Genomic DNA, 24,912 nt, shown 5'->3' with positions numbered 1-24,912 from the left:
GTGTTGCACCTATCTCATGGAATTTTGTGGGGCTCAAATGAGGTTATCCCTGTAAAGTGCCTAGAATTTTGCCATGCCTAGAGTAAAGGGCAATATACTAGGTGTACTGGTTAATAATGCGGATTTTTTTTTCAATAGATGGAGTTGCACATGTTGATATATATACGATTTGATTTGTGTGCTATTTTGTTGTATTGACAACAAGCTTCAAAACTTCATATGTCAAATTTTCTGAAGTGTTAACATCATAGATATTTTTACGCTTAAAAATGTTGAATTCAGCCGGGACTGGTTTGGCTCAGTGGATAGAGCATCGGCCTGCGGACTGAAAGGTCCCGGGTTCGATTCCAGGCAAGGGCATGTACCTGGTTGTGGGCACATCTCCAGTAGGGGGTGTGCAAGAGGCAGCTGATCGATGATTCTCTCATTGATGTTTCTAACTCTCTATCCCTCTCTCTTCCTCTCTGTGAATAAGTCAATAAAATATATTTTTTTTAAAAAAGTAGATTCTTGCTATTCTTAAAAAAAAAAAAATGAATTCCATGCCAAAAAAAAAAAAAAAAAAAAAAAAAAGCATTTGCAGGAAGTTTTAATTCATTACTTTATTTTGAAGAAAAGTGCTGCTGAAAGTTATGGTTTACTTCGGGAAGTTTATGATGAACATTCTCCATTTCAAGATACTTGTGAACACTGATTTAAATGCTTTAAAAGTGATGACACGGCAAAGTAATTTTGCTTCATGATAATTAAACATCACATACTTCAAAACCAGTTAAAGACATATTAAAAGATCTTGCTTGGGAAGTATTAAACCCACCCACCATATTCACCAGACCTTACTTCTTCAGATTACTACTTGTTCCAATCGATGGCACATGCACTTTCTGAGCAGCACTTCAAAACGTATGAAGAAGTGGAAAATTGGGTATCTGAATGGTTTGCCTCAAAACAAGAAAGTTCTATTGGGAAGATATCCACAACTACCTAAAAGATGGGGGAAATGTGTAGCTAGTGACGGTTATTACTTTGAGTAAAGCACTTTTACTGTTTCTCTTGAAATTATCCTGTTTTCTTTGATCACAACATCCAAATTATTAACCGGTACACCTAGTTATGTTTATTGTATGTTATGAAAGTTGTTGGAGAAGTCCTATCTAAGGAAGTAAAATTTAACTTGGAACCTGAATGATAAAAAGGAGTTAGCTATTTAAAGATACAGGAAGACAGTTTCAAAATTAAATAATCTCAACTGCAAAGACCTGAGGCCAGAACCAGCTTAGCTTGTTTGAGGGGTGAAAGAAATGTGGTGCAGAAGGATGACAGTGAATGAGAAAAAGATGAGGCCAGAGATAATACGGCAAGAGTCAGATCATGGAAGTTGTCCAAGGATAGGTAAAGAGGTTGAATCTTATCCTCACGTGTAATTAGTTATTAATATATGTGACAAGATTTGATTTATTGTTGAAAAAAGATCACTGACTCGCAGGCTGTTGGGGGGAAAGAATGGAAATGGAGAGACCAGTGGGAGGTGGATGAAGGATGATGGATTAGCCTAGGTTAGTGGTCGGCAAACTGCAGTTCTCGAGGCACCTGCGGCTCTTTGGCCCCTTGAGTGTGGTTCTTCCACAAAATACCATGGCCTGGTTGAGTCTATTTTGAAGAAGTGGCGTTAGAAGAAGTTTTAAAAATTTGGCTCTCAAAAGAAACTTCAATCGTTGTCCTGTTGATATTTGGCTCTGCTGACTAATGAGTTTGCCGACCACTGGCCTAGGCGATAAAAGGAGAAATGGTGAGAAATGGTTGAATCTTGAAATACGGTTTGGAGAATAAAGTTGATAGGACTGGATGATGGATTAGATGTGGTGGTTGAAATGGAGGAAGAAGACCTCTAAGAGATGATGTTTTGGTATGACCAACTGGGTAAGATGGTGGTGCCAGGAACTATGCTGAAGGAAACTGGGAGAGGAGAAAGTTTCAGGGAGAAGAGAGGCTCTGAGGGAGGGAAATCAATATTGGGCTCTGCTAAGTTTCAAAACAAGGGACAAGATGAGACCACCTGGTAACAAATAGTAGATACAGGAAAACAGAAGACAGAGGGTTAGATATTGAATTACAAAATGGGTAAATACTTGCTGTGAAGGGGAAATACTAAGTTAGTGAAGAGGGAGGGAGGTGAGGGGAAATTCCACAAAGTCCTATCTGAACTCCTAGTGTCCATGGAACACCAAGCAGTGACAGCGTATCAGGGAGGGCTGCTGTCCCACAGAAATACATTGTGGGTCTCATAGCTAGTGTAATCTAATCGTGTCAGCTTTTTACTTGAACCACTTAAAGTCAAATGTGCCACAGGGAGTACCTTCATGTCCCCTATTAAGACACAGAATAACCAGGCAGCTAAGAGCAAAGGCTCTGGGGCCATTCCGTTTGGGTTCAAATTCTGGATTAACCATTTACTAAGAGGGTGTCTCCAGAAACATTACTCAATATCTCTATACCCCAGTTTTCCTATCTGTAAATGGGCATCCTATTCCTAGCTAACTACTATGGACTGCTTATTATGTTCCTTGTTACTAAGATTTTTACATACATTATCCAACACCCTCCCTCCGCCCCCAATAATCAATAGAGTTGAATGCTATTAGCATCCTCATTTGATTGACGAGGAACCGGAAGCCCATTCACCCATTCCACAAACCTTTGTGTGTCTATGTGCCAGGCATGTTTCTGTATCGGTTAACTAAACAAGATCCTTGCCTTTGTGCGCTTTCAGTCTGGGGTTTAGAGAAGAGAGGTGAAAAACGTAAGATGATAAATGCTATAGATAGAAAATAAAATAAAAGCAGGTTCCTGGAGCTAGGGGAAATTGCGGCTTTCAGTCGGGTATCTAAGATCTCCCTGAGAAGGTGACATATGAGTAAAGATTCAAAGGAGGAGAGAGACTGGGCCACCCAGGTGTCTGGGGAAGAGGGGACTCAGGTCGGGAACAGTTGGTGCAAAGGCAGCCGGATGCCTACCACCCACCATCCCCACCACCCAGAGCTAGCGGGGAGAGGGACACGGCGAGAGGCAGGAGCTAAGTAAGGGCCGAGTTTTGACAACTTTTTCACTCTGGGTGAGATGAGGAACACCACTGGACAGTTGTGCCCAAAGGGGTGAAAGAGCTTGACTGTTATGGTAAGGTGACCAGACGTCCTGATTTTGAACAATTTGTCCCGCGTCCCGCGGCGTTTTCAAAAAGTCCCGATTTTAAAAATCGGGACCAAAAGCAGGACGTCTGGTCACCTTATTATGGGCCCTTTTCTTTAGGCTCAAGGTACACGCAGGGGGTCGGCCGCTAGTCCGTGCTCTCAAGATGAGAGCACCAGTCACCCCCAAACAGGCTCAGCTACACAGCAAGCATCTGGTAAGCGCCGGGCTCATGTCGATGGTAACCGTGATCCTTTCACTTAACTCGGGCCCCGACCTACCGCCCTCTAGTTCCCCAGCTGCAGAGCATGGGAATCCACCGAGTCGGGTCTCCACGTCGCGCTCCCGGTTACGCCAACGGGTTGCGCAACTCGGGCCGCCGGGGGCGGAGCCTGGACGAGGGCGGAGCGGCGGCGAGCGGCAGAACCGCCCAGGTGGCGGACGCGACGAGGCATCCCTGAAACCCACGAGACCCGGGCACTGCTGCGCCTGCGCACGCCGCGGGCGTGCCGCAGCCGCGCTCGCCCCGCCCCAATTCCGGGGCGGAGTTCCTGGCCGCGCCGGCGCACAGCCTCGCCGCAACCTGCGCCTGCGCGCTGCGCCGCCCGGCCCCATCCCCACCCCCCCACACACAGGTTTTTCGGGTGGGGGAAGGGGCACCTCTCGGCGAGTCACGATGATGGCGGCCACCAGCCCGTGGTGAGCTAGCGGACTCTCTTGCTCGTCTCGGAAGAGCTTCTCGAGCTTCCTGCACCACTCAGGGGGCCGGTGCTTTTGAGGAAGCGAGGCGGGCCCGATCTCGCGGGAGAGGCCGCAGTCGCAGGCAGCCGCGCGGCCCGAGGCCACGGCGGCGGGGAGAGGCCGGCCCCGCTGGGCGAATGTGACAAATCCCCACCCCCACCGTCTTCCTTCCGAGCGCACGAGGAGGAGCGCGGGCGACCCCGGGGCCACGCCAGGCCAAAGACCCGCCCAGCGGCCAGCACCTGGAGGAGCAGGCGCGGCGGCGGAGCTGCGCGGCGGCACCATGCAGGTCACCCTGAAGACCCTCCAGCAGCAGACCTTCAAGATCGACATCGACCCCGAGGAGACGGTGCGAGCGCAGGGGCTGGGGCTGGGGCCGCGGGTAGCACGAGGGGGTCGGCCGGGCCGGGGCCGGGGCCGGCGCGGCAGTGCGCAGGGCTCGGCGGCGCGCCCGAGCGGGGACAGCCCCTGGTGCACCAGGGAAGCTCCGGGTGCGTGGGCCCCGTGCCCCGAGCGCTGGGATGAGGCCCGAGGGCTCCTCCGGGTGCTGGCCGGGCCCGGGGGGGTCCCAGCGCCCCGGCCTTGGTGGCGTGCGGCGGACCCGACCCTTCGGCCTTGGCCTCGGAGGGCTTTGTGGCAGGAGTAAGAGGAAGCAGTCAGTGGCCGGGCGCCGGAGGCCTTGGTGGCTAATGGCGTGGAGCACGCGCGCGGGGTGCTGCAGGCCTTGGCCTGAGAGTCCTCAGTGGAGATGGGGTGGGTGGGTGGGTGGGGCCAGGGCTTCCTTGGCGGGCCCTCTGGTGTGGGTGCTGAGGTGGGGGAGGGAGATGCCGGCGTCGCCACTACCACCGCTGCGTGGCCCTGGTTAGGCGCTTAAGCTCTAGGGAGATGGTAACCGGAGATAATGAGCTTTTCAAAAAAGGGGTGTCATGTTCCGTCTCTCTCAGGGTGAGGGTGAGGGGTGGAGAAAGTGAATTCCGTGCCTTCTTCTCCTGCCCCCCCAGAATTGGTAACTTTTTTATTTTATTTGCCTATATATCTTGAATCCTTTGGCTGCAAGTTCTCCCGCCACCGAATCCACACCCATAGGTGCACTTTGAGACCCTCTGGTGATGAAGATTTTTCTTTAGAGCCCCCTTCAAATCCAGGCTCAAACTCAAGTCCAGGTTAACGAACGGGTCCTCGGAATGGTAGAACCCTGCCTCCCCCTCAGCCCCAATCATAGCACTTTATGGGAGAGAAAAAAAACCCAAAAACTTTGACTCTCTTCTGCAGTTAAACCTTTGAACACTTCAGAAGTCCACATGGCAAATTATCATGCGGACTTGTATGTGTGACTGCAGAACAACTTTACACCAAGAATCTAATAATGCCACAATCTTATATTTGCTGCTTATGTTTTGGAATTGCCATTATCTACACCAGTTGAGGTTGTCATAATGCTAAATTTAAACCAGCAACTTTCTGTCCATCTATATTTTAAAAATAGTAAATGTTACGTACCTGCTTTGCAGAGATGTGAAAATTGAGTAGTATTTAAGTTGGTCGTCACTAAATGGAATTGATTTTTAATCGGTGGCTACCTTTGAGTGAGATTAGAGTAGTGTATGTTTATCTGTCTCATTTAATGTAAAGTTTTCTACATCTTTAATTATTTAAGAAATATTATTTAAGAGGCATAGTTTCCGACCTTTTTGGAATTGTTTTACAAAATGATTTTATTTCAAGATATGTGCAGAAGTATGCTGTGATTAAACTTTCAAAGGTGCAAAAGATATCAGTTATAGATGAGAAACTTCAGTGTCCTCAGAAGTAATTGACAATACCCTGGGATTTGATACTACTAATAGAAATCAGATTCTTGAATATTCCTTTACTGCTTAGTGTCTAATAAGTTACAGGGTAAAAGTTAAAATGCAGCTGTCTTTTTAATGTTTTCAGATAAAACTTTATTAAATGTCTGATTTTGGTTCAAGGCAGTGTATTTATATGAATTATAAACTAGAATATTATGTTTTCGGAAAGCTCATTGTTACAAAGTGGCTTCTCTACCTTTTTTTGTTCTACTTGTAGAAATGTAAAAACTTAACACTCTGGGGCAAGAAATGAAAACATTTAACCTGCTATATGGGACATTTTAATTAAAGTGAATTGTAGATTTTCATTTAATGACTTTAAATATTTAAAAAAAATAGAACTATTTTATCGTTAGAGTGGTTTTTAGTTAATATTTTCAAAACAATTTGAATGTAGAATTAAAATAAGAAAAGTAGTGAAGACCATGTGAGTATAGATCAAGGATAAGGAACCTTTTTTCTGCCAAGGGCCATTTAGATGTTTATAACAACATTCACAGGCTATCCAAAATTGTCAACTTAAAAATGAGCTTGCTATATTTGTTTAAACATTTAATTAACTCACCCCTAATGCCTTGTCAGGGCCATAACCAAATTATTGATCTGGCCTTATACGGCCCCCACCTCTGGTATAGAGAGACTAATAAGTATCCTGTTTCTAATCTGTTGAGAAAACTAGGTAATCAAGGATATCAGAGATAGATGTATATATACATATTTTCCCCCCTATCTAATGAAAGAGTAATATGCAGATTGACCATCACTCCAACACACAAGATGGCTGCCCCCATGTGGTCAAAGATCCTGCCCCTGTGTGGACACAAGATGGCCACCACAATATGGCCAGCAGAGGAGGGCATTTGGGAGGGATCAGGCCTGCAATGGAGGGCAGTTGGGGTGATCAACCCTGCAGGGGAGGGAAGTTGGGGACAAACAGGCTGGCAGGGGAGCAGTTAGACATCAATCAGGCTGGCATGGGAGTGGTTAGGAGGTGATCAGGCTGGCAGGCAGAAGTGGTTAGAGGCAACCGGGAAGGCAGGCAGGTGAGTAGTTGGGAGCCAGCACTCCTTGATCGGGAGAGGGATCCCAGATTGGAGAAGGTGCAGGCTGGGCTGAGGGATTTTGTGCACCGGGCCTCTAGTGTGTGTGTATATCTCCATCAACCAGAATGCTATAATCCCTGGAATGACTGGTTGCTATGACACCCACTGCTGCCATTGAACTGGCCCGATCCAGAGGTGTGTCCTTGGCCCCAACTGTCAGCAGCCCTGCCCCTGATCATCCACTCCCATCCTGATTGAGGATGGGAAGTCCTGCAGCCCTTCTCCCCTCCCCCTGCACCCCCCCTCCCCATCAGCCCCACCTCTGATTGGTCCGCAGCCCCTCCCCAGCCAGCTCCACCCCCATCAGCCCCCTAATCCAATGAGGGGCAGGGCCAGCTGGCCAACCATCCATGGCCCCCCCCCCCATGCTACTGGGCCCCCCCTGCAGCCCCTCCCCACGGCCGGCTGGACCTCACTCGTGCATGAATTAGTGCACTGAGCTTCTAGTCTAAAATAATAATGGAAGTTAATTATAGTGAGAATTGTAGGGAGACCCACATTAAATACGCATATTTTGGTCTTTGAGACCTATTTTGGCTGCTCAAAGGTTTGTCCTTGTTTAATTTTTTTATTAGAATGAACTGAGGGAAATAAGTAACTTCAAGTTGCCAGTAGATAAACTTATGGGGGACGAGCAGGAACAAAAATCAGTGAAAGAAAGAATTGAGAGATAAGAATAACTATGAGAGCGATTCATTTGTGGAACAAATGTTGAGTGAGCTTTGACTGGAGCAGTATAGGGACTTTTAGGACCTGGTTTGGGTCTTCGGAAACCTAGTTGACCTAGTCCTGGCTTAGGGCTATAAAGGGAAAGGCAGGAGAATTTTGTTCTGTCTCCTGCATGCACCCCACTGGGGATTGAGTCCACAACCCAGGCTTATGCCCTGACCAGGAATGGAAATCATGACTTCCCAGTTCACAGGCTGATGCTCAACCACTGAGCCATGCTGGTCAGACTGACAAAACACTTATTAGCCATTTTGAACCATTGCAAACGTCTTTTTTATTACAAAAGTAATACATTTTGTCTTATAAAATATTCAAACAATGTAGAAAGAAAGTGAAGAAAGCAGTCTTCATTGTGTGGAGTTCTATTTTAAATAGATGACACTGTAAAAAAATTTAAGCTATATAATAAAGCATTCTGAAATATCTAATAGACTGATACTCATACAAAATTCTTAAAAATTCTAAAGGTTGGTGCTGTGATGATATTTAGAGGGAAATGGAGCACACAACGTTTTTTTAAGCTCAGATCCATAGTCACTTAATTTTTTTGGTTGCCATTATTTAAACCCATTAAGGGGGAACAGGTGAATTAAAGAAGAAAAGTTGATATTCTAATGCCGTGCAGATCTTATTATATCAATGAAAATGACAAGAAAGAATATGTAGTATATAGATTTAATCCTTCAATCTTCTAACCCCTGCCATTGTGTGCTTTCAATAACTTGACAAAAAATAACAACCCAGCTGAGATGAGACTTTAAATGCACTAGCTGAAATGTAATTATCTATACTAATAAAAGGGTAATATGCTAATTAGGGTGGGCAATTTCCAGACATCCATCCGGACAAAGCCACAGCAGCTTTGAGGCCCAGGACTCGGGTCTCACGGCCGCCAGTGGCCTCCTGCAGAGGGAGGCCAGACTGCAGCTTAGACCCGCTCCTCACAGGCTCACGAGCAGTGGCGGGAGCCTCTCCCTCCTCTGCAACAGTCAAATATCTCCCAAGGGCTCCCGGACTGTGAGAGGGAACAGGCCGAGCTGAGGGACCCTGCACCCCCTCACCCCAAGTGCACGAATTTCTTGCACTGGACCTCTAGTCCTATATAATAAAAGCATAGTATGCAAATTGTCCCCTTGACCAGGAGTTGTCTGGGAATTCGACAGTAGGCAGCCAGGGCAAGGGAGGGAGTATCTGGCTGGCAGCCGCTAGGGACCCTACCCGTGTACGAATTTCATGCACTGGGCCTCTAGTTGTTGAAACATTCAAACCTGTAAAGAATTTTTGTGAGTTTACTTGAGCCAAACTCAACAATTGCTAAAAGCAGAATCTCAACAAATTAGTATAATGCTACAAAGAATGGTAGTTTTTCACCTATTTTTATACATTACAATCAAAGGAGGAGGCAGAAGTGGGTTGGTTACATGAAATCTATTGGAGATAAATTAGAGAGGCAGAAGAAATCAAAGCAGGGGAAACTTCTGGGATTGAATAAAATAAAATGATAGACACATACTTTTTTTACTTAGGTGTATACAGGACATTTAAGTAAACAATTAACATAACAATAATGAAGGAATTTGTGGTATCTGTCTTCAGGCAGTCCCTTGGTTGTGTCCTGAGGAGTCCAGAAAAAGGGAAGTTACAAGTTACCTTGACATTTCAAAGATATGCTATCATAGATACAAAAAGACAATAAGACAATAGGCTCAGTTAAGGTAAAGATTGGCCTAGGCCCTAGGGCATGACTACCCACCATAACTGCTTTTAGTTAATGTTTTAATTTCAGACAATCTTTGTGGTTCCTTTAGGTCTTAAGTTTTCAAGACTGCCATGCAGGCCTTTCCTGAGCTTGTCAGGTTAGCATGTGGCCCCTTTCATCCCCATAATGTTGATTATGCTCTTGCTCTAGTACTTGTATGTGGTGTTTGCCAGCCATTTTTTATTAATGACTTTTCCTATTGTGGTTTATTGTATTTTAATACAGTTGTCATGGAGATAATGCCTCATTGTAGGTATTTCTTAGATGATTAAAACATCAAGTAGTAAATATATTAAAATCTAAATTGCAGAAATGAAACTAAGGCTTGTTGGCATATTGGTAAAACAAAATATGGAGAATACCTGGGAAATCTGCCAGACTTCTGCTCATTCTATACCTGGCACACAGTAAGCATTTTATAAAGATCTTTTGAATGAATTCGATGCATTCTTTGGTGAACTTGTCAAGTCAGTGAACCCTCATGTTTGCATGTCGATTCATTCATTTACTATTTGTTAAATACTTATTAAATGTCATGACCTGCTGATATGGTGCATACATTATAGTGGAATAAATCAGTCAAAAATCAAAACTTTAAAACCAGATAATGGTTATGTAGAGAATTGAAATAGGGTGAGGTAATGTGTTAGTGCAAGTCAGGGTGGCTACTTTTAAATTGACTGATCACAAAAAGCCTTTTTTAATAAGGTGACATTTAAACTGAGATCTGAGCAATAATAAGCACTCAGATAGGGAGAGTATTTTCTTTTAAAAATATATATATATTTTATTGATATATTCCAGAGGGGGAGGGGGAGGGAGAGAGAGTTAGAAACATAGATGAGAGAGAAACACCTTCACACCCCATTCTGGAGATGTGTCCACAACCAAGGTACATGCCCTTCACTGGAATCGAACCTGGGACCCTTGAGTCCACAGGTTGACGCTCTTCCCACTGAGCCAAAGCGGTTAGGGTGGGAGAGTATTTTCTATAGGTAAAGATCCTTAAGCCCTGGTGGGAGTTTAGTTGTTAAGAGCATCATCCCTATATGCCAAGGTTGTGGGTTTGATCCCCAGTCAGGGCACAAACTAGAAGCAACCAATGGCCCAGCCATTGTGGCTCAGTGGGTTGAGAGTAGTCCCGTGGACCAAGAGGTCACTGGTTTGATTCTGTCAGGACACATGCCTGGGTTTTTGGCTCGATCCCCAATAGGGGTGTTCAGAAGACAGTCATTCCATGTTTTCTTTCTCCACCTCCTCCTCCGCCTTCCTTCCAATCAATGGGAAAAGATCCACAAGTGAGGATGAACAAAAACAAAAAAGAAAATTAAAAAAGGCATAAAAAATTAAAAGGCTGTATTGCTGATCTGGTAGGTGGGGTGTAGGGAGCAGGGCAGATAAATTAGAGATTGGATGGAGGGTTAGTTTAGGGGCCAGAATCTGTAGGACTCTAATCAACTAAACTGGGGGTTCTCGAGATAGAATAGGAAACCGTTGGGGAATTTTAAACAGAGGTGGAAAATGATTTCTTGTATGATTTTTAAGAGTTACTTGGACTGCTATATGGAGAATGGATAGTAGAATAAAGAGAAGTGAAAGCAGGGAGACCAATTAAGAGGCTTGCACAGTTGTATTAAACAGTGGATTTTTTGACCAAGGAAGTAGAAATGGGGCTATGATCAGAAATGGATAGATTTGAGATAGCTTAGGATTGTAGAGTTGAGACTTTTTTGATGGGCTGGCGGTGGGGTGGGGGGGGGGGGGGGGGAATCAAAGATTAAACCTAGATTTTGGATGTATAAATTATGTGACTACTTAAATTCTTTTCCTGAGATGTGAAGTGCTGGGAGAGGACCAGGTTTGGGAGTTGGTATGGGGCCTCAAGACTTAAGTTTAAGATGCCTATTAAACGTTTAAGTGGGGATGTTAAGGAGATTTGGTATGAATCTCAACTCCAAAGAGTTTGGGCTGGAGATAGATAGTGACAATAGGCAGGCAGCATAGGTGGTTGACTTCAGTTCATGGGACTAGATGAGGAATCACCCAGTATTTTTTAATGCCTAGTCTTTTTTTGAGCCCTAATGCCTAAAGTATTCATCTAATGAATTTAATTAACATCTATGCTACCTTTTTCCCCGAAAATAAGACACCCTCCGAAAATAAGACCTACTTACAGGTTTCCTTCTGAGTGAAATATAAGGCATCCCTGAAAATAAGGCCCCCTCCCCCCCAGGCCCTGTCTCAGAATGCTATTGCTAAACATGAGAGATTTGGTCCACTGATTCTGAAAGAAATGGAGTCACAAGAAATTCACCAGGAAATTCAGGAATTGGATTGTTATGATGATGTTCCAGAAGATGATAACATGATTGTCATTGAATAAATGAGTAAATTCTTGATACTGTAGGATTCACAGTTTGTCTGGTTTGTGTTGACAACTACCATACTACCATGCCAGATACAGGCAATAAATTTCCTTTATTTTTATTTAACAATAAATGTGTACCATATTCTTCTTCATGGAAAATAAGACATCCCCTGAAAATAAGACCTAGCGCATCTTTGGGAGCAAAAATTAATATAAGACACTGTCTTATTTTCAGGGAAACAGGGTATTAGAATTGAGGAACCTTGATGAGAGTATTGCTGGGTAAGAAGGCCTATAGCTAAATTCTGGGATGATCTAACATGGTGAAGATTGAATAGTAATGAGGTCAAAGAGCAAATCTTTAAGGTAGGAAGAATCCAAGAGAAGAAAATATTTCAAGAAGGAGGAATGCCCTTACTGGTTTGGCTCAGTGGATAGAGAGTCAGCCTGTGGACAAGGGCATAGACCTTGGTTGCAGGCACATCCCCAGTAGGAGGTGTGCAGGAGGTGGCTGATCAATGTTTCTGACACTCTGTCCCGCTCCCTTCCTCTCTGTAAAAAAATCAATTAAAAAAAACAGTATAGCCGAAACCGGTTTGGCTCAGTGGTAGAGCATTGGTCTGCGGACTGAAAAGTCCCAGGTTCGATTCCGGTCAAGGGCATGTACATTGGTTGCGGGCACATCCCCGATAGGGGGTGTGCAAGAGTCAGCTGATCGATGATTCTCTCTCATCGATGTTTCTGGCTCTCTATCCCTCTCTCCTCCTCTCTGTAAAAAATCAATAAAATACATAAAAATAAAAAAAATAGAAACTATATATATATATATATATATATATATTTATTTTTTTTTTCTTTTTTAAATGAAAAGGTCAAATGTGTCTAATAATTTAGAAATCAAAAGTAAGATTTAAAACGACATGACCTTTGATTTTGGCAACTTGGGGATCATCATTGACCCTGATGAGTAGTCTCCATGGAACGGTGGGGCCAGAGTTAGATTTGAGTGGATTGAGGAATGTTTGGGAGATGAGGAAGTGAATATAGTACATGTGGACATATATTGGTAATTATCCTTGACATCCCCCCTTTTCCTGGTATAGCTATTTTCATCAGTGGGTTAAAAACATGAAATTGATTACAATATTCTGAGCTTCACAGCTGGTGGTAGGCATTGTTTTAAAAAGAAATCCACAGGAGAATAATTAAAAATATATAGTGTTTGCTTTAAAAATAAGTAATCACGCCCAGCATGATTAGTAACTTGCCTGGGGTCACATAGTCAATAACCTTGGCATGTAGTTTCAGTACCCATGATAGATGATCCTGCCCATCCTCTGGCCTATTCTATTCCTTAAATTTTCATCCAGTGATCTTTTCTTCTACTCTACTTCGATCCCATTGATTAGCAACTAACACCATTATTGTTAGCTGTAACAATTTCCTCATCCCCACTATCTGGTTTTGGTATCTTACTTTACCTTCTCTCAGATTCCAGTTCTAGTGAGATCTATAATCCATCTTTCCATATTTCTTTTCACTCCTTCCAGCGTGTTACTGCTTCCACCCATGCCCCGCTACAAATAGGGCTGGTGATTAAAATCACCTACATGAAGGGTCAGCATAGCATCTCTCTTGAGCCAGGCTACCAGAGTTTTGGTCCTGTTGTAGCATTTGCTATGTGACTTTGGGCAGGTTACTCAATTATGTGCCTGTTTTCATATCTAAAATGAGAGCACTGCCACTGGAATACTAATTTCATAGGGTTGTTTTGAAGGTTGTATGAGTTTGAGATAATATACAGAAAGAGCTTAGAACTGTGACAATACTTGGCAATATGGTCCCACTCCATTGTTCTTGCTTATAAAACTCCAGATGTGATTAAATTCAGCCCTATGTCTGTGCTTGCATCTGTGCAACTGGAAGATAAACACATTGACTTGTCTCACTTAAATTCATGAATATTGGCCTTTGTAACTTGCTCCCTGAGCCCATGCAGCTCAGCTGGGTCATTTCTACCTCTGTGACTTTCTAAATAAACTTTCTCTTATAGCCCAGTCTTGATTCTAAATTCTTTCTTAGTCAAAACTCAAGTACCAATGTTGTTGAACAGATGTCTGGTTTGACTCCACCGCTCTAACACCTGGTGCCATTTTCACAGCCAAAAGCTATCTCTGGATAGTGGAAATTGGGATAATTTTGTTTTCTTCTTTTTACTTTTCTATGCTCTCCGGATTTTCTTCATTAAAGATACTACTTCTCAACCTAGGGGGGAAAATGATAAAAATAAATTCATAAACATCAGCCTTAACTAGGCCCTATGTATTGCCTGTTAGGCATATGTTTCCTTATTACATTCACTTCCACTGCCCTAGGCAGATTTCATGTTTCTTATCCTTATTTTCAGCTGATAACCCTAGAAATTCTTGCACGCCGGTGGGGGAGGGGGGTGTCCCTCAGCCCAGCTTGCACCCTCTCCAATCCGAGACCCCTCGAGGGATGGTCTAAACAAGCAGTTGGACATCCCTCTCACAATCCAGGACTGCTGGCTCCCAACTGCTAGTCTGCCTACCTTCTTGATTGCCCCTAACCGCTTCTGCCTGCCAACCTGATCACCCTAACCATTCCCATGCCAGCCTGATTGATGTCTAACTGCTCCCCTGCCAGCCTGTTTGGCCCTAACTTCCCTCCTCTGCCGTCCTGGTCGCCCCTAACTGCCCTCCCCTGCAGGGTTGATCACCTCCAACTGCCCTCCCTTGCAGGCCTGGTCCCTCCCAACTGCCTTACCCTGCTGGCCATCTTGTGGTGGCCATCTTGTGTCTACATGGGGGCAGGGTCTTTGACCACATAGGGGCAGCTATCTTGATCTTGTCTGTTGGAGTGATGGTCAGTCTGCATATTACTCTTATTAGATAGGATAGAGGCCTGGTGCATGGGTGGGCCCAGCTGGTTTGCCCTGAAGGCTGTCCCAGATCAGGGTGGGGTTCCCTGAGGGGCCTGTGGTTGCTTGCAGGCCAGCCACGCCCCCTGGCAACCAAGAGGAGGTCCTGGTATCTGGAATTTATTTACCTTCTACAATTGAAACTTTGTAGCCTGGAGCGTAGCCAAGCCTCCTGCTTGCTCTGTGGCTGCCGCCATTTCTGTTTGGATATGTTTACCTTCTATAATTGAAACTATATCCTTGAGTGTAGACTTGGGCCCGCCAGTGTGTGTGGAAAGCTTGGCTTCCTCTGTTGCCAGGGAAACCCAAGCCTACCTTCTGGTAGCCATCTTGGTTGGGTTTATTTTCATACTCTAATTGTAGCAGAGTGATGGTTAATTTGCATATTACTCTTTTATTAGGTAGGATTGAGAATATAGAAAAATTGAGACATCTTTTACAAGGGCCTACCAGAGCTACCCATCTGCTAGTCTCCTTTTTTTTGTGGACTAGTGGTCTGGTGCACAAATTCATGCATGTTGAAAGGAAATTAATTAGAAGAAATACCTTAATATTACTGTTTGCCCTTTCTCTATAATGGAGTGTCAGTCAAGTTCACGATCGATGATGACAGATGGAAACACATGCATGTGATTGGTGCTGGTGAGAGCTTTATATGTATCACACATGTGTGAGTCAACTTAGCCTTTCATAGATAAAGAATAAACTTGCTTAATTAGACCCGCTTTTTGATGTAGCTAAACTTTTTCCAGCCCAGTGAAGCACCCAACTTCTCTTTCAGGTACACAGGAGTCAGCAACACAGGAGTAAATATCAACACGAAGCAGATTTTTATAGATTACACAAGAAGAACAAAGGGTAAAATATTTAACTGCAGCAGTGTTTGACTCTATTCTGCATAGTGAAAAAAACCTGAAGTTGTTTTCAAGGTCCACCATTTCTTTTCAGTTGGGTCAAGTTTCTAATCTTTCTAAATCTCTATTTTCCAGCTAATGAAAAGAAAATGGGATTCCATTGAATTTCCTATCTACCTATTCCAGGACTTCTGTAAGGATCAAATGAGATGAGACACGGGAAAACGCTTCACAGATATTTGGTTAAAGTGTAAAATGTTTCCACCTGCATTTCTGTGGAGGCTAGTTGCTAGGGAGAAGAAGCTGGGCATTGCTACGTGATATGACGTCATTACCTGGAGCCCACAACACCCATTTTCAGGCTGCGCTATGGGCCACATTTTGTGCCATTGGGTCTTGGCAGCGTTGGCTGCAGTTTGGTGGGGTGTTGCTCCAGAGTGGTGGCGGGACCTGTGTCCCACTTGGGGGAAGCCGAGTGTTGGTTTGTTGGTGCCAGATCCATCGTGCTGGCCTGTGCGTGTCATGGCAGCACCTGCATTGAGTGTCTGTCCCTTGGTGATCAGTGTGTGTCATAGCGACCAGTCAGATGATAGGAAGGACACCTAGCATATTAGTTTTTTATATATATTGACTAGAGGCTGAGTGCACAAATTTGTGCACCAATGGAGTTCCTTAGCCTGGCTTACGGGATCGGGTCGAAACCAGCTCTCCGACATCCCCTGAAGAATCCCAGCTTATGAGAGGGCACAAACCAGGCTGGTTTCCAAAATAAAAATCTTTATTTTTCCTACAGGTGAAAGCACTGAAAGAGAAGATTGAATCTGAAAAGGGAAAGGATGCCTTTCCTGTAGCTGGTCAGAAGTTAATTTATGCAGGTATGGATTGAACATTGAAATTAATGTGCCATTTTCTTTCTCCTGTGATATTCTTTTAGTTTTAGAAAAGAAAATGCACTACTAGCCTTATAGTAACCAAGAAAATGTTCATTAAAAGTAGACTTGATATTTAACTTTTGTGGAGAAAATGCTTTTCCTTGTTCTTTAAAATTAGCAACACATCATCATTATAGATGTTGGATGCCCATGGATTCTTAATCTCTTCCTAGATAGGGATTTCGTAATATTTTCTTAACTTAGATAATTTAAAGAAAACACCCCAAAATTAGGAATCAGCAGCTTAAAGAGGCAGGTTTTTGGTGGCAGATATAAAACTACTAATATAATTTCTGGTTCCTAGTCTTGGACTGTATTCTCAGTTCCATAGAGTGGAGAGACTATTCTTTTTTGTTTTAATATCTTTAGCTTTTATTTAGTAACTTTCTTAAAATAGAAAATAAGTTCAAGGAAAAGGAAACCTGCAGGAATCCCTATCTCACATTTGACCTTTAGCATTACTCATCATGTTTTTTATTGTTTAAAATATTATATGTCTCCTTTTTCCCTGATTGATTCACGCCCTCAACTGCCCACTGAAGTCTTATGTACTTCTTTGTGTCTTACCCAGCAGCTCTATATCATCTTGTCATTACTATATACTAAATCATTTTCTGAAGTACTTTTAAAATATATACGTGTGTGTGTGTGTGTGTGTGTGTGTGTGTGTGTGTGTGTGTATAGTTTTATTGATTTCATAGAGGAAGGGAGAGGGATAGAAACATCAATGATGAGAGAGAATCATTGATTGGCTACCTCCTACACGTCCCCCACTGCAGATCCAACCTGCAACCCAGGCGTGTGCCCTTGACTGGAATCAAACCTGGAACCCTTCTATTCGCAGGCCAACACTCTGTCCACTGAGCCAAACGAGCTAAAGCAGAAGTACTTTTTATTGAGTATCATTTTTGTAGCATTGGAACATTTCTGTCTTACCAGGTATCTGGTATTTGTGAGAGCAGAAGTTTGTTTTTTTCTCCTTCCCCCTTGAAGAAGGATTATAAGTTGTTTCCCAGGAGGGATCCTTATGCAATCTCAATATTAAATTTTACTTGTCTTTATACTTTTTTTTCTTAGGACCTTGTTAATATTTCCTTAACCAGCAACTATTTTTATTATAAGTAATTTTTAAGAATTGTTTGGGATATCTATATACTGTTTGATCTTAGTCAAATGCTTTTACCTTCTTAACTGTGTTAAATTGTGTTTCCTTTTTATTTATCCTCATCTTGACTGATTGGTAAATGTTTTTCTTTTGGGAAAGTATTTTAATTGATAGAATTGATGTTGATGATTGTTTTAACTTCAGTTAAACAGATAACAAAGGTTACTGTGCCTTAAATAAAATTTTTTTCTTCATTTTACTAGGTAAAATTCTCAATGATGATACTGCTCTAAAAGAATATAAAATTGATGAGAAAAACTTTGTGGTTGTTATGGTGACAAAAGTAAGTTTAAGCCTTGTTCTTTTTATTTTCATGTATGTGAGTTTTTAAATAATGATGCCAAGTCCAGTCATTATACCTTTGAGTGAATACAGTTATGCATATTCATAGTAGTGTGCACCTATTTTTTTAACTTTACTAGAGGCTCAGTGCATGAAATTCATGCACTGGAGGGAAGGGGTCCCTTAGCCAAGCCTGCACCTTCTCCAATCTGGGACCCTTCGGACATCCCTCTCACAATCCCAGGACTGCTGGTTTCTAATTGCTCACCTGCCTGCCAGCCTGATCATCCCTTAAGCACTCCCCTGCCAGCCTGATCAATGCTGAATGGCTCCGCTGCTGGCCCAATTGCCCCCAACTTCCCTCCCCTGCAGGCTTTGTCCTCTACCCCCTCACCACCACCCCCAATTAACCTCCCCTGCCAGCCATATTTGACTACGTGGTAGCAGCCATCTTGTGCAAGGGTGTTAGGGTCAATTTGCAGATTGCCTCTGGATTATATAGGATTATTTTTTATTTCTCACCTAAGAATATTTTCCCCTATTTTAGAGAGTGAAGGGAGAGTGGGGGGTGGGGGAAAACATCATCATGAGAGAGGAACATTGATCAGTTGCCTCCTGGACATGCCCCTGCTGGGGATTGAACCCACAATCTTTTTTGTGTATGAGATAACATTCCAATCAACTAAGTCATCCAGCCAAGCCTAAATATGGGTTTTTAAGTCACAAAATAATTGATATATAGTAGGAAATAGAGTTCAAATAAAATTTGACAACTAAATACTTTTGTACTAAGTAACAGTTTATTTGGATTGGACTTGAAAATTTTTTAATCCATTAAGAACCATATTGATTTTACATTGTTCAAGTACTTATTCATTAAATGTTAAACTTTAAATACAAAGAAAGAAATCAATGAGGAAACTTTGCCTCATTTAGTGTTTAAAAAATATAAAATATACATACCCCAAAATTTTCCACTTTAACTATTTTTAAAGTGTACAATCCAGTATCATTAAGTACTTCCATATTGTGCAACCATCACCACCATCAGTTTCTAGAACTTTTTTCATCTTCTCAAGCTGAAACTGTACCCATTAAACAATAACTTTCCATCCACACCTCTACATACTTAATTTAAGTGGAATCATACAGTATTTGTTTTTTTGTGACTGACTTATTTCAGTTCATGTTATAGCTTTATCGTCCTTTTTAGGGCTGAATAATATTTCATTATCTCACCTAGTTTTATCATACATAGTCCATATGGAAAATGTGGTGGCAACACATTTGGATATGTATTTGTTATTGGTCTTATTACTGTTAGTATTTAGTAACCTTAACTATCTACACTAATAAAAGAGAAACATGCAAATTAACCATCACTCTGCTATACCCACAAGCCATCATCACCAGCCAATCAGGAGTGAGTGTGCAAATTAACCCAACCAAGATGGCGGCCAGCATCTGTTTTAATGCTGGCTCCCCCCCCAACCCCCCCCTATTACCTTAATATGAAAGCTGAAATTGTTTGGCTAAGCTAATTGAGATTGATAGTTAAGATAATGTACAATATATGCTGCCATCAGCTTTGAAAGAGTAACGGTGATTCAGAGTCTTAATGTTGTTATTATAATAGTATTGGGTTTGTAGCATCCTGTAACAATAAAATCTAATTAGAGATCAGGTAATAATGTTTTATTTTATCATCTTTCATTTTTTTGCTTTTTAATGTGTTTAGCCCAAAGCCGTAACAACACCAGCACCAACAACGACGCAGCAGTCAACTCCTACCACCACTACCACAGTTAGTTCTTCCACAGCTCCAGCTGTGGCTCAGGTTCCAACCCCCACCCCTGCCTTGGCTCCCACTCCCACTCCCACTCCTACTGCCACTCCCACTCCCACTCCTACTCCTACTCCTACTCCTACTCCTACTTCTACTCCTGCTCCTACTCCCACACCTACATCTGTCACTCCAGCATCAACGACAGCATCTTCTGAACCTGCACCTGTTAGTGTCACAAAACAGGAGAACCCTGCAGAACAGCCAGCAGAAACACCAGTGGTTATTACTAGCCCAACATCAACTGATAGGTAAGAACTGGATGCTAGAAAATTATATCTTAAAATATGTTCATAACACGGTCTTCATGCATGCGTTTATTTTTATTTTGTTCAAATTAACTTTGAACTTTGATTAAAATAAATAAATAAATAAACACACAAAAAATGGTATCAATTCTGTCTGTTTAACTTTCCATAATCCAGATTTTTGTATGCTCTGCATTGTTTTTCCAGAGGGAAAAGGAAAGAGGACTAAAGTCATTAATTTGTGTAGAAAAGTCTGGAAATAACAAATGACCAAAAAGAAGAACTATAAAATAATACTATATTATAGCATGACATATTATAAATAATTTGCATGAGTAGTAGTATGTCCAGTGTGGTCTTTGGAGCTGTTTCTATTTTGTGCCTTTAGTGCAACTCAGGACCTCAGTGGCAGTAGTTAAGAGTCCTTGGAATCAGAACCAGTCACAATGGAAACTGCAGCAATTTACTCTTATTTCCCCAAATTACGCATCTCAGAGAAGGATAATACAAGAAGGGGAAGGGTGAGAGCTCAGAAAACAAGCTGCTTAGCTGTGCTTTAATCCCTACATTTGTGCCTTAAACATGTAGTGGGCCTGTAAAGCACAAAACTTAGTGAGATGCTTCTCAGGAGGTATTCTGGTATGAATTTGAAGGGCATAAGAAATTTGTTTCATCACCACTGGCCTAACATTTTATTAATAGGGATTTGTTTCTTAGGTCAGTTTTGTTCTTCAAAAACTATCATAATGCAAATTCCACTCCTAATTGTTGATAGCTGACTTAGAGAAACTGCACTTGTGCACAAGAACTGTATTGTTGCCCTAGCCGGTTTGGCTCAGTGAATGGAGTGTTGGCCTGTGGACTGAGAGGTCCCAGGTTCGATTCAGATCAAGGGCATGTGCCTTGTTGCGGGCACATCTCCAGTGGGAGGTGTGCAGGAGGCAGCTAATCAATGTTTCTTTCTCATCGATGTTTCTAGCTCTCTGTCCCTCTCCCTTCCTCTCTGTAGAAAAATCAGTAAAATATATATATTTTTAAAAACCGTATTTTTTTAATTGAGGACAAATTTGATCACACTAAATGTTCATTAGTAAGGAGATGACTTGATTTGTGACCTGTTCATATTAGAGAGCACAGCACTACTCAAAATGCAGTGATGAGGAGATAGCATCAGCATCACTGGGAATTTAAGTTAATTAAGCTTCACCTCAGATCTCTAAATCAAAATTATCTGGGGATTGGTCCCAGAAGTTGGTATTTTACCAAGCCTGGTGAAAACTTAGGCTTACTAAAGTTTGGGAAACTCTGAAATCCAGTACCATAGGTCAGTGAAAATATGCAGTATATATTTGCATTAAAAGAATATGGTTTTAAATATAAAAAGCAGATCACAAAATAATACAGATCATAACCATAAAGCAAACATAAGCCACAAACGACTTTGTGTATTTCTATGGGTATGCATATTAATGTGTAGGAAAAAACAGTACCAAAGGAATAATACGTTGACTGACTGATAAATGGTTTTCTCTTGGAGATAGGGAGGAAAGAAGTGGTGAGGCAAAATCAAGAATGAAGAATGGTAGTTAATGATACCTCAATCTTAGCTGTAATGTTTAAAAATAAATTTTAAAACAATGTGCAGCCTGACTGTTGTTGCTCAGTGATGTTGACCTATGAACCAGGAGGTCACAGTTCGATTCCTGGTCAGCGCTCATGATCTGGTAGCAGCTTGATCCCCAGTGGTAGGTGGACTTGTGGGAGGCAGCCAATCAGTGATTTTCTCTCCTCATTGATGTTTGTATCTCTCCCTTCTCTGAAATCAATAAACATTTTTTTTAAAATAGAACAATGTGCAAAAAAATAGCACACATTATTCTTTTTTTATAAAATTGATTGTTTATTTAAATCTTCACCCAAGGACATTTTCTATTGAGTTTTAGAGAGAGGGAAGACAGAGAGAAACACATCAATTGGTTGCCTCCTGAACAAGCTTCAACCAGGGCCCGGGCCAGGGAGGCGTCTGCAACTTAGGTACGTGCCCTTGATCAGAATAGAAACCAGGACCTATTGGCCGCCAACACTCTAGCCATTGAACCAACCAGCCAGGGCAGCACACATTATTCTGTAAAAGAACAATAATGAAGGAGGCTAACCCTACGAGATAGTAAAATGTATTATGCACAGTAACGATTACAATTTAGAATGGCTCTTATTAAAAAGATTGCTCATGAAGTAGACAGTAGTCTAGAAACAGACTACCGTATTTTTCGGACCATAAGACGCACTTTTTCCCCCCCAGAAGGGGGGGGGGGAAGTCCCTGCGTCTTATGGTCCAAATATAGCCTACACATATACTTTTAAAAAAAGTTTTTTTTACTTGCCCGGCTCTGTGTGGTCTCTGTGTGCTTGCCCGGCTCTAAAATGGTTCTAAATGCTGCTGTTTACTTTACAGGGTTGATTACATGTGTTTATGGCTGTGATGTTGGGTTTTAATGCACATAAAATATTTTAGGACACTATTTGTTTCAGAATCTTTTTTTCTTCATTTCCCTTCTCTAAAAACTGGTGTGTCTTATGGTCCAGTGCGTCTTATGGTCCGAAAAATACGGTAAAATACATAGGGACTTAATATACCATAAAGATGTAACTTCAGACAACTATTGGGAAAAAAATGCCTAGTCTTCTGGAGGATGGATTACAGACCTTACATTCACAAAAAATAAATTCTAGATGGGTAAAGATTGAATATAAAGGTGAAACCATAAAATAGAAGAGAACATAGAAAAACTAAAATAATCTTAAACAAAAAGTCATAAAGGGGAGCGATTGATATATGTGACTACAGAAAGAATTTAAATGTTGGCAATCAAACTAAAAATTCCTTAATAAAAGCTTGATTTGGTCAATTAAATGGAATACTGCATCTGTTGGAAAAACCTGCCATAGTTATGGTTGTGCTGACATGGAATAACTTAAATGAAAACACACACAAAAGAGGACACAAGTGATTGTTATATAGAAACTGGTAGTGGTGGTTGTCTCTGGGCAGCGGTCTTGTGCAGAAGAATTAGTTTCTGGGTACATATTTCTTTGGGAAGTTTTGCCTTCTATACGTTAGTTTCCCTGTCTAGTTAATGGAGGTATTTTAGAAATTATACCAAAGAATTATAATAATCTTATTGGGTATTACCATACCAGACATTCTGCTAAACACTTCACTGGCAATAGCCCTACACACAACATTTTGGGATATATAGATACTATTGTTGATCTCATTGTATTGATAAACCAAGGCTTAGAAAGTTGACTTCAAACTTAAGTAGTAGTTCCCTTACTTTTGCTATGCTACATACAGAGCTGAAGTATATTGTGTTTGTTTTTAAAACTGGGACAGAGGTGTAAGTGTGTGCTGTCTTATTGTGTATGTTTTAATCTAAACTGCTAACTGCTACCTTTACCACTTTTGTAAACTTAGGTTTATTTTTCTTTGGCCTACTCTTCGTGGTCTCTTATGATCTTGTTTTTGTCTACTTTTTTTTCAGACTCCTCATCAGCAATTGCCCAACAGAAACTTAGTCCCTTTAAATTGGTTTACTTTCCGTTACAACTTGGATTTAACTCTCTTTTGCACTTTTTGGTTATGTTGTGTTTCTTTACTTAGATGCCTTCTTCTTCCAGTTTTTGTGTTCAAAACTTACCTATAAGATCTAACTAAATTCCACTCTGTAAAGACTTTCCAGGTCTTTCTAGCTTAATGTAGTTTCTATATGCGCTAGGTATCATGTACTGCTTTTAGTATTTCTACTGTGATTTGACTTATAGACTATTTAACTCCTTATGTAAATTATTTCAGGGAATAGTTGTTCATTATCTTTATTATATTCCTTAAATACTAAGCTATCTCTGAGGATGCTATTTTTAAATCTTTGGACATTTAAAATGATGGATTTGCAGAATAGAATGAGTATTAAGGTGAAAGTTCTCCGAAGTTATAGATAAAAAAAGCTTTGGGGGTTAGCCAGACTTGAGTTTAATTTAAAAAATCAAAGAATCTCTACAAATTAGATAGTTACTAAACTTTAATATAAATTTTACATTCTTATATATTTTCTAAAACCTTTTACAGTACATCAGGAGATTCTTCTCGGTCAAATCTTTTTGAAGATGCAACAAGTGCACTTGGTAAGTATCTACATTGTAAGTAACCTTATAAGAGATAGGGAAGAGGTTTGTTTAATTCTCTGAATCATGATAATGTGTATGTTATGATTGCTCATAATCAATCAAGTTGATTTTGATAATTTAGTTGATAATAATTTAATAATAATAGCTTTGTAAATTAATGTTTCATACATTGATTCCTTTTTTTTTTTTTCAAGATGGCTTGTTTTAAATTTTTCAGTTAGATTTGACATTCAATATTTTGTTATTTTCAGGTATACACATAGTCATTAGACATTTATATAACTTACAAAGTGATCCCCCCAATAAGTCTTATACCCACCCTAAGCGACCAGTCTACTGATCAGTCGACCTTTTAACCATTTGCATTGACAAAGACTGACCACCAGAGGCAGATGCTCAATACAGGAGCTTCATTTTGGTGGTCTGTGCTCTCACACAACAGGAGCGCAGTTCAGCTGACCAATGTGTGCCAGACACAGCGGGGCTGGTTGGGGGTTGGTAGGGACAGTGAGCAGGAGCAGCGTGGCCATCCAGGCTCAGCTCAGGCTCCTTCCTGGCCACCTCCTGCTTCACATACTACTACATCCCTCTGGGGATGTCTGACTGCTGGTTTTGGCCTGCTCCCTGGTGTCAGTGGACGTCATAGCAACTGGTGGAACGGTCGGACACTTAGTATATTACACTTTAATTATATAGGATGTCCCTAAGCTGTACTCACAT

General features: G+C 41.7%; 2 protein-coding genes across 3 annotated transcripts in view; one reads left to right on the top strand and one right to left on the bottom strand.

The window, feature by feature from the left end:
• Positions 1 to 3,676, bottom strand: part of LOC118716214 (U3 small nucleolar RNA-associated protein 14 homolog A-like) — a 72,091-nt gene extending 68,415 nt beyond the window's left edge. Inside the window, exon 1 of the mRNA XM_036433117.2 lies at positions 3,468 to 3,676. The gene's annotated coding sequence lies outside the window, so the exon portion shown is untranslated. The remainder of the gene's footprint in view (positions 1 to 3,467) is intronic.
• A 158-nt stretch (positions 3,677 to 3,834) lies between these two features.
• The window catches only part of RAD23B (RAD23 homolog B, nucleotide excision repair protein), a 32,300-nt gene continuing 11,222 nt past the window's right edge, over positions 3,835 to 24,912 (top strand). Inside the window, exons 1-5 of one of the 2 annotated variants that reach the window (XM_045579936.1) lie at positions 3,835 to 4,276; positions 16,328 to 16,409; positions 17,835 to 17,914; positions 19,652 to 20,007; positions 24,134 to 24,189. In XM_045579936.1, coding sequence (XP_045435892.1) covers positions 4,211 to 4,276; positions 16,328 to 16,409; positions 17,835 to 17,914; positions 19,652 to 20,007; positions 24,134 to 24,189 — 640 coding nt within the window. In that variant the 5' untranslated portion in view covers positions 3,835 to 4,210. The remainder of the gene's footprint in view (positions 4,277 to 16,327; positions 16,410 to 17,834; positions 17,915 to 19,651; positions 20,008 to 24,133; positions 24,190 to 24,912) is intronic. The other variant, XM_036433118.2, reaches the window with a different exon arrangement.

This window comes from Pipistrellus kuhlii, unplaced genomic scaffold (assembly GCF_014108245.1).
Source record: "Pipistrellus kuhlii isolate mPipKuh1 unplaced genomic scaffold, mPipKuh1.p scaffold_m20_p_12, whole genome shotgun sequence".
In the NCBI taxonomy this organism is placed as follows: domain Eukaryota; kingdom Metazoa; phylum Chordata; class Mammalia; order Chiroptera; family Vespertilionidae; genus Pipistrellus; species Pipistrellus kuhlii.
Note: the sequence above shows the minus strand (reverse complement) of the source record. Positions and strands in the feature narration are given on the sequence as shown.